Source organism: Lathyrus oleraceus, chromosome 2 (assembly GCF_024323335.1).
Source record: "Lathyrus oleraceus cultivar Zhongwan6 chromosome 2, CAAS_Psat_ZW6_1.0, whole genome shotgun sequence".
Taxonomy (NCBI): Eukaryota; Viridiplantae; Streptophyta; class Magnoliopsida; order Fabales; family Fabaceae; genus Lathyrus; species Lathyrus oleraceus.
Genome location: NC_066580.1, coordinates 242,883,854 through 242,894,374, shown reverse-complemented (window position 1 = coordinate 242,894,374; position 10,521 = coordinate 242,883,854). Strand labels below are relative to the sequence as shown.

General features: G+C 35.4%; 1 protein-coding gene across 1 annotated transcript; it reads left to right on the top strand.

Moving 5' to 3' along the window:
* The first annotated feature begins 3,019 nt into the window (after positions 1-3,019).
* Positions 3,020-7,968, top strand: LOC127119030 (prefoldin subunit 6). Its single transcript, XM_051049249.1, has 5 exons — positions 3,020-3,205; positions 3,287-3,357; positions 3,594-3,718; positions 7,300-7,360; positions 7,678-7,968. Exons 1-5 carry the CDS (start codon positions 3,130-3,132, stop codon positions 7,732-7,734), a joined length of 390 nt encoding a protein of 129 aa, XP_050905206.1. The 5' UTR covers positions 3,020-3,129; the 3' UTR covers positions 7,735-7,968.
* Positions 7,969-10,521: the final 2,553 nt, after the last annotated feature.

Sequence of the window (10,521 nt, the reverse complement as noted above, 5' to 3'; positions counted from 1 at the left end):
ATTAAGATAACGACATCCATTCAAGCAAACATTCTAGATGGCTCCCATGGAGTACCATGGATGTGAGGGGTGCTAATACTTTCCCCTTGCATAACCGACTTCCGAACTTGTTCGTGGTTGCGATGACCACTCTTTGGGGTTTTCTCGATATTTTTCCTTTCCTTTGGAATAAATAAAAACTGATGGTGACTCTGTATTTTTTGCGTAGCGACAAGCAGCGTTGGCAAGGAAATACGATAGGCCATCTCCCCTATCCTCTGGAGAATCTGGTAAGGTCCAACAAAATACGGCGTGAACTTTCTAGATTTCAAAGCTCGACCAACGCCGGTTACTAGAGTAACTCTCAAAAACACATGGCCCCCCTCTTGAAACTCAAGTGCTTTCCTTCTTCTATCATGATAACTCTTTTGACGACTCTAAGAAGCTTTTATCTTCTCCTAAATCACTTTGATCTTCTTTGTGGTCTGTTGGACAATCTCAGGTCCAATCACAACACCCTCTCCTAACTTATACCAACACAAAAGCGTCATACACCTTCTACCATACAATGCATCGAACAGTGTCATTCCAATACTCGAATGGAAACCGTTGTTGTATGTAAACCCAATCAACGCTAAAAGTTATCCCAAGAATATCCTTGTTCAACTATACAAGCCCTCAACAAGTCCTCTAGTGATTGAATATGCCTCTCAGTCTGACCATTTATCTACGGATGACTAGTGAAACTCAACTTCAACTTAGTTCTAAATGCAACTTACAAACTCTCCAGAATCTTGATGTAAAACTCGGATCTCTATCCGGCATAATACTCGAAGGTGTACCATGCAACCTCATAACCTCTTCGATATATAACTCGGCTAAATTATGCAAGGAATGATTGATCTTCATCAGTAAGAAATGAGTCGATTTAGTCAATATATCCACTATCACCCAGATCGAATCATTTCCCTTAGCAGTCTTTGGCAATTCTGCCACAAAGTCTATAGAAATGCTATCACAATCCGGAATACTCAAAGTTTGCATCAGACCTGACGGTTTCTGATGTTCAATATTTGACTTCTGGCAAGTCAGGCACGCATACACAAACTCAACAACATCTCTCTTCATTCCTGGCCATCAAAACAGTCTCTTTAAATCTTGATACATCTTCATAACACCAGGATGAATACTTAGACTACTCCATTGTCCTTCCTCAAGAATACTCTTCTTAAGTACAGGTACAACCGGAACACAAACTCTATCTCTGAACCTCATCACACCATTCTTACCAACTCAGAACTTATCTCTGTTACCTTGGTTGATTAACGTGAGACGATATACTAAACTCAAATTAGATCTCTGACCTTCTCTGATCTCTTCAAGGATACCACTCGTCAGCTTTAACATACCCAAATTTGTACTGTTAGGAGTTTCTTCATACACTAAACTCATATCTCTGAATTGCTCAATCGGTTCTAACTCTTGGACCACAAGCATCGGCATTTGTAAAGACTTCATACTCATCACATCAGCCACGACATTAGCCTTACCAGAATGGTAAATCAAATCAAACTCATAATCCTTCAACAGTTCACGCAATCACCTTTGCCTCATATTCAACTCTTTTTGATCGAACATATGTTTCAAACTCTTGTGATCACTGAACACTTCAAATATGGAGTCAAACAAGTAGTGCCTCCAAATCTCCCACACGAATACCACTACTGCCAACTCAAGATCATATGATAATTCCTTTCATGAACTCTCAACTACCTCAAAGCATAAGCCACCACCTGACCATTCTGTATAAACACACCTTCCAGATCCATCTTCGAAGTATCACAATATAAAACAAATGACTCACTTGGATTCGGGAAAATCAAAACTAGAGCAGATGTCAACTTCCTTTGAGTTCTTGGAAACAATCTTCATAATGCACACCTCAAACATAGGCTTGACTTTTTCGAGTCAACTGAGTCAACGACAATGCTAACTTCGAACAACCACGAACTAGTCTAAATACATATGAAAGATTATATTCATGTATTCCATGAACACTCTAGGCGCATCAAACACACCAAACAACATTTTCGAATACTCGTAGTGACCATACCTCATTTTGAAAGCAGTCTTTGGAATATCTTTTGGTTTCACACAAATCTAGTGATAACCCGAACACAAATCTATCTTTCTAAACACACAAGAACCTACCAACTGATCCATCAAATCATCAATCCTCGGAAGTGGATACTTGTTCTTGATAGTCACTTTATTTAGTTGTCGGTAGTCCATACAACCTCATGCTACCATCCTTCACGGACTATCTCATTTGCTTAACAGATACAAACATCACTCTTCACCTCCATCGAACTCATATTCACCCTCTAGAGGCAAGTCACATATATCTTCAAGAAAACATCAGGAATCACACACCACTTGCATATCACTAGCGGTCACATTTTCCTCACTCTTCGTTAAGCAAATCTCAACAATACCTAATATTTCTATTTCAAAGACATCCCAACTGGACCAACAGATATGAATCTCGAATCCACATCATCTTTGGATTCAAAATGTCTCAAGAGATTATTACAGAAGTGCACATACAGACTCACCCTTATATCAATACATAGATACATTTTCGAACTAATTTTTGATAAAATGGGATGAATAGCTCACTTACGAAAAATGCATTGTATTTTGGATACGTAAGAAAATACACTCCCAAATTTGAAAAGGACAAATTTCAATTTTACAAAAGTGAACAACCCACTTAAATATTTGATTCTTTTGATGGATGACAATATAAGAGAATCTTTGTAGGTAAAATCACGAAATTTTGAATCATAAATATAGAGATATTTGAATAAACAAAAGTTGAGGTATTTTATTCAAATTTTAAATCAAATTACAGAATAAACTTTTATAATTGATCTAAGTATCTCTTAGGTTGAAGAGAAAAATAAATGAAAAGGGTCGGTGTACGATAAAACACAGGGGTGCAAAAACTAACTCCCATGAGCTCTTGGTCCATTAGAAAAACGAAATGTTGATGGGTTTTAGACATTACATAAACCCAAAAGCAACATTCCCAAAAAATTCAGAAAACAGTTCTCGTAAAAGCGAAGGAAGGAGTTCCCAATTTACAACATGAGTTCTTCCAACATTAGAGATCTTCAACGCGAATTGGAGAACAAAGCAAACGATCTCAGCAAACTTCAAAAGGGCAAGTTTCATCCCCTTACTTATCTATTTGATTTGTTTACACTTTTCTCCTAATTCCTTCAAATTTGACAACTATTTGCAGATATTGCCAAGAATCACCAAGTCAGAAAGAAATACACTATCCAGCTTGGTGAAAATGAACTCGTCCTTAAGGTACCCTTTAATCTATTTTGCGCCAAAAATGTTTTCTTTTACCATTTTGCAAATCATCCATTTATCAGGCTTTTTTATCAAACTTAGAATAATATTCTCGAATGTGTCTTGTGGTAAACTAGTTCAATCAGTATAAAATTAGTAGAGAAACTCAGGGATGTTTTTGTTTTGGCATATTCTGTGTTTCACCGATTGTTTTGTTTAATATTGTTATTCTTTTAATTTTCTTTCTATAGGAGCTGGATTTATTGAAAGAAGATGCAAATGTTTACAAGTTGATTGGTCCTGTTCTTGTTAAGCAAGATTTGGCTGAGGCCAATGCTAATGTCCGCAAGAGAATCGAATACATCTCTGCTGAATTGTAAACCTTTTCTAATTTTTATTTTCTTCATGTTGCTAGTTTATTTACTCTAACATATGATTTAATTCATCTGCCCTATAAATGATGTGTTTTATAATAGATATAATGGATAGTTTGTAGGAGGTCAGGGTTCAAGTTTTCATGCGGCTATTGTTAAATAAATAAAAAGTGAAAGTGAGAAACACTGAAACTATTTTATTTTAAATGCTTACAAATGCTATGATTAGATATTGCAACAATGAAGCCTTAGGGAAGAAACCTTTCTGTTGGGCTAAGACTCACCTTCGGTTTTCTATATGAAGAAACTCCCTATTAGGAAGGTGTATGTTAAGAGAAATAGGATAGGAACAGAGGAATAAACCTTCTTGATCTATAAATAAAGATATAGGTCCCTGGAATAGATAGTTAACTTTGATTAGTTAGTTTTGAACTGCGAGGAAGGGAATATAAGGAAGGAACAGAGAGTCGCAAATGTGTGATTAGACATATTGGTGGTTTTATTTTTATTTGGCTCAATGCCATGGCCAAATTTGTGGAGGATAGCAGTGCCCACAATAATACTGCTACTTCTTTTGTTAACACCGTCAAATGGCGGACCTTGGAAGTCTGCCATCTGCCCTAGATAACACTGCTACTGTCATCTGCCCTCGACAACACTGCTGCTGCCATTAGCCCTCGATAACACTGCTGCTGCCATCCGCCCTCGATAGCACTACTACTGCTTTCGTTACATTCATCAGCCATTAGCAAGACCGGGATCCCAACATTTGCATGTTTTGGCCTTGCCCCTAAATTCCCCTCCTTCGGTCTGTGGATAAAATTCCCATAGTACCAGTCATCCAGGAAGCATTTCACTTGGGAAGTCAGCCTCTCAAACTCTTGGATACACTCCTTCATGCTACCCACTTATTGATGATATGCTATTGCTAGCTTCTCCAATACATCCTCTTCACAGCTTCCACTATATTGCTCAAGTATTTCACCTTTGAGTTGCTCTCAAGTCAAGTTCGGCTTCTTCATCAAGCACATATTTGGAAAAAGAATGAATGGTTGGCCCTTCAATACATAACTACGCCAAATAAACTTTAATTCCCTCCCCAACTTGTTTCTTGTCAATAATCTGCTCGCCATGGGTTTTGTGATTGACTTGTTAGGGTTGCCTTCCGTGTTTATGAGCATTGCGATTTGTGATCATCCTCTCCTGTTTCCTTTCTACTATCAATTATTTTGTGATTCGTCTCTACTTTCAATTCTACTTCCTCTATCCCAAAATATGCCACTTTAGCAATTGCACACAGATTAAGTAAGGTAAGGTAGTTACTTTTGTACGGGAAAAGGAAATTATGTACTACTTTACGAAATTATTCTTCATTAATGGTATATGGGAAAGAGAAATTGAAAGAATTGGAAAAAGAAGTAATAAATTGTAATGGTTATAATAGAGAAAATGACATATAGGTTGGGACAAACTTTTGTATTGTTGATAGAATGACATTGTATTGTGGGACGGAGGGAGTATTGTGGTGAGAGTCAACTCGATGGCATCCATTTTTTTCTTCAGAGCGCCACCTCCATTTTAATTGGTGGCATCAAAATCCTCAATATGTTGATCCTTCAATGAAGGAAGAACCATCTTCCTTCTTGCAAATACGGCAGGTTGGACCTGTCTGATGGAAAAACAAAAATAACAATAAAAGGAAGGAAAATGCTTTGATGTGGTACTATTTCCTCTAACATAAACGTGTCACATATTGAGCTTGGGCTGCTTTTGTGTTAGCAGGTCTTTTTTATCGCTCCTTACATTGGAAGTCCCGATATTACCCTAATGTGAAGATAGCTTGGGAATCGGCAGAAGACGTACAAGAAATCTTTACTTATTTTCACGTTCAAGGTGGATCTTTGATTTTTGAAGAAGTGGGGAGAGTATTGATAGGCAGCAACTCACTGTTAGGAAGGTCTATATTTGATGAAATTAGAAATCGGAGAGGAGTGTAGGACTAAACCTTTTGGATCAGTCAAATAAGTTTACAGGTCCTTGTAATAGATAACTAGCTTTGATTAGTTAGTTAAGAAAGCTAAGGAAGGGAGTGAACGGGAGGGAGGGGCAGAAAACTGTATGGACAAGTGAGTGATTAAACATTTTGTGGTGTGAAGAGTCTAAGCCTCTCGAAAATGCTAGGCCATTCTTTCTTTCAGTTCTATACATGATTATTTTCTTGCGTTTTCTTACTCTTCTTTCTGATTGAGTTCCTATCACTCCGCTTTTGTATTTCAAGTTCTTGTTGTTTTACAACACAATAATACATATTGTTTGATGTATCAATTCACTTTATTGTAGAATTTCATTTTGTTACTATCTAAATGTGTTTCTCTCATAAGTTATGAGAGAGTCATAAGGTCTTGAACGTGAACTCTCTTTTCCCACCAGTGCATCTGCGTAACTAATCTGCTTTGACATGAAGTTTCTGTTCTGACACCTCTTGATCTTTGTTTCTCTGTGAAACTTTCATATGTTATTACATTCGTAATTCTTTTTAAATCTTGTATACTAAAATGTCAGGGTGTATTTGACTATCTAAGTTAAGGGCTACAATAAACAAATTATACATGAAAATACCATTTAGTAGGTTATGCTTAAAATATCTAACCATGAAATAGGCTGAGTTGTTAAACTTGCTTATTTTTGCTTTGTTGCATATCTTTATGTTATCAATCTTAAGCCCAGCTAAAAATCGAGGGTTGTTTAGGCAATTGACTCTGACATTAAACTTATCAAATTATTGTGATATAGCAGTCACACCACCCTAGCCAACATCTACCCTCATCAGAGTTATTAATAGTGGCCGCTATCGGCGCTATCCCGGGAGTTTCGGCCGGAGCGGCCACCTTCCGCAATGGTTTCCTGGTGCGGGTCGCAGTTTGCGATCGCGGGCGCGATAGACAGTATCTCGTGGAGCGGGACGCGGGGTGCTACCAGCGTGGAGCGGTTTGACTGTTTTTTTAAAACTTTTTTATTTGTGCATTTACGATTTTACCCTTAAGTTTGAAACGGTCAAAATCGCTTACGATTACATTTGGGATTAGTTTCATGTTCTCTCTGCTTTGTCTTCTCTCTGCTCGTCTTCTCTATCAACCCTAACGGCCGCCCATCCTCGTCTTCAAAACTCCAGCGCTCTTCCTCCAGCCACCCTCCGACGCTCCTCCGCCTAATACTACTCTAAGTTTGATTTCTATGTTTGTTTTTGAATTGGAGGAATAGTTTGAAGCATTGTACTTTGATATTTGATTTTATAAATCTTTTATGGATGTTGTGCTATTTGTTTAGTTTTAGATTAAATATATGGGTAGATTATTCATAAAAAATTATCCCGCTTTTTGCTATCCCGCTATCCCACTTTTGGGGTCGGCCGCTCCACTCCGCCATTCGGGATTAATAACTCTGACCCTCATTGTTGCTGGCCTGCTTCATGATTTATGTCATTATTTTAGGTTTTGTTGTGGGTTGGTTGGTTTTGGTATCTCTAGAATTACTATTGTTATTATTATCATAACACATAAGCTTACATGTCTTTGTGTGTCAGGAAGCGTCTTGATTCCACTGTTCAAGATTTGGAAGAGAAGCAGAATAGCAAGAAAGAAACGGTTTGTAACTGTTACTTACTTTTTAAGCTTTGGCTTTTAAATCATTTCTCATGTAAAAGAATCATTGAATAACATTTGGTAAATCCTAGCTACTAGATTGGCCTCTAACATTACAACATATAGCGGGTCCTATGTTTTACCTAGGGTAGTCTTAATTCCAACCCTCTTCCCTTGAATCGTCTCATGTGTCTCATGTGTATATTGCTTGATAAGATCATCGGTTATTAAGAGAACATATAACATGTCATGTTTTTATTCCTTCCGTCTCGTGTAAATATAAGTAACTGTTTGCATCAATTTATTATGTCACATTGCAGATACTGAAATTGCAGCAAAAGATGCAGACCCTTCAGGCTGGTAAAGGAAAGGCATAGTTTTTTTTTGGAGGCAAAAGGGAAGACATAGTTATGTCTCCTCCGACTGTTTGATCATTGTAAGTTTGTAACATGACGGTGCATAGGCGGTGCAATAGTATTGTGCCTGTTTTTATTTTCCGATGTAGCTTTTGATGCCAAAGCAAGAAAGAGTAGCAGAAACTCTCACATGCTACTTTTGCTCAAACAAGCACACTTTTAGATTGGTACGATGATGTTTAGCATTTTGTCTCATTGTTTTGGTTTAAATATCTTTTTCGACGCCTTGAAAATTGAAATATACCACTATTTTTTTGTATTTAGTCCACCTAAAAACTTGAAGCGAAGGGCATATCAATAAAAAACAATTGTATGTATCAGATTAATAAATTTTGATATCAACTCTATCAACCTTGCAATAGCCGTAAATCATTCATTGTGCAATAAGTAACAGAATCTAGAACCAAATCTGTTTCCAGCATTCCTTTGTAAAGTTCATAAACATCTTCAAAAGGCCCATCATAAACAATGCTTTAATCAATCTATACATCACTCAATAAATCTAAATAAGAAGTTAGAAGAGGCTTGAATAAAAAAATCGGAATAAAAGATGCTCGTACAAAAAGGTTCTACTAGATAGTTTAAGGGTTGTTATGAACCACATGGCATCAAGGAGAAAGTTATCCTTTGTTTTTCTATAACTAGGCATAAAAAACCTTATTACTAAAGGAGTTTCATTTTCCAAAGTCCTATTCAAAAATAGATTATTCATCTGCACACACAAAGTTGTTTTTCTTCTGTAGTACATATTTCTTTTTCTACTTTTTTTTCTCAAACACTCAGTTTTTAAAGATAATTATAATTTTCTCAAACGATCACAAAAGAAATTTGGTCAAATAAGGCAATCAACTAAGAACTTAATAGTATCTAACTTGAGTATTAGGTAGATTGCAATCAACTATTCCATCCTATAATGATAATGAGTGACTATTTTGAAATAAAAAAGTGTTCTAAAAATAATGATTAATTTTAATTTAATATACATCTTTTTTAATTTTACATTCTAATTAATATTATTTTTATCATTTTCAATATTATAGGAAGTCCTTTGTTTTGATAGAATTAAGTCAATGTTCTATTTACCCTTAGCAAATTCGTCTAGGGCTTTATACAATTTGTCTAATTCATTTTTTCAACGAAACACATGTTTCACATTTAACTTGTTCTCATGATCGATTTATAATATAAGCTAATTCTTCCCCAAAATTTTTATTACTATTTTCCAGAAAATCAATAAAAGTTTTACACTCTACGATGCTTCTTTCTAATTTTTCATTTTTTTTTATTGAACTTGACACTTAACTTAAACATTTGTTTATAGGTTAGAGTTGTTACCTTACTATCATATTATTTTGTGGCTTTGAAACAAACATGTTCTTCTTCGTGAAATTCCTTTGTATTTCTTTGAAAGGATACTTCATGAGAATCTTTAGATGAGCTATCAAATACATATTTGAAGACATCTTTTTATGAATCTCTACATGAATGTCTTGAGGTTTCTCCATTGATTCCTCTTTCTAGGAGATACTTGATATGATGACTCTGCAAAACATTTTTAGGATGTTGATTCTTTAAAACTTTTTTTCGAATGTTGATTCTTTAAAACTTTTTTTCCGAATGTTGATTCTTCAGAGGATCATTCTTTTACTATGATGGTTCTTTCAAAAGAAACATCTGGTGTTGATTTTCTATCACTTCTTCAAGTAATCTTTTTGAAGACGGTGAATATGATGAATATCTTCGAACATTCTTGACTTTTTTCCTCTTCTAAAAACTGAATTACCTCTTTGAGTTTCAATACGATTTCTTTCTTTCTGCATTTTTTCCTGAAATTCAACACAAATTTTTCTCTCTTTTCAATTATAAAAATATTGATTTATAAAAATATTTAAATTAATTTTACAAATTAAACATAGAGTAGCAACTGAATAATTAAAAAAAAATGAAAATTGAAAAGATAAAGAGATGAAAATACAACGAAAAAAATGAAGAGTTGAAATATAAAGAGATAATACTCTTGGTCAATCCCACGTGTACCTTGATGGTACCTTCATAGGTTTTAAGATGTTTTAGCAAAAGAGGGACATTTAAATTTTTTTTAAGTGTGTGTGTGAGAGTTGCCTTAGTAATAATATAAGAATTACTCTTATACCATTACATTACACTGATCACTCAAACATGGATAAGGGGAGCTTTCACACTTTCTCAATTTTACAATCTTTAAAGTTTTAAGATCTCTTGCTTGTTTCATCATTGATTCAACACTACCTTTAGGACTTGATTCTTCTATCTGATGAATCTTGATATAACTTCTTTTATAGACACCATCATCAGAGTTACTGAATCAAAGATCATTAAAGGTTTTACCGAACGCCGCTTGACCTTGGGTGTATCCTTATTAAATTTGACTTCACATCTTGATCTCATAGAAGCATCTTGACAAACATCTTGATCAATACTTCTTCTTGATAGATGCAAACTTAACATCATGCCGTTTAACATATAGTGTTGTCATCATCAAAACCATCGTGAATATCTGACGGTTGTAGATAGTTGTACCTGCAAGCACATCTTCATCTCTAGCTAATTCATATTACTCTTTGTCATCATTTCTTTCCCGAATTCCAATTGACATCACATTTTCATGTCTCTTAATCTCCATATTTGATGCAATGAGTATTTCATTTGTTTGATTTCTATCAGCTCCAAATACATCATTGATCATGTTTCAAATAGAAACTTCAACAT

Bases quoted from the DNA above. Each gene is read 5' to 3' on its own strand.
- LOC127119030 (XM_051049249.1), top strand. From the start codon at position 3,130: ATGAGTTCTTCCAACATTAGAGATCTTCAACGCGAATTGGAGAACAAA. The intron at 3,358-3,593 runs GTACCCTTTAAT...TTCTTTCTATAG, and splicing joins AAAATGAACTCGTCCTTAAG to GAGCTGGATTTATTGAAAGA. The intron at 3,719-7,299 runs GTAAACCTTTTC...TTTGTGTGTCAG, and splicing joins GAATACATCTCTGCTGAATT to GAAGCGTCTTGATTCCACTG.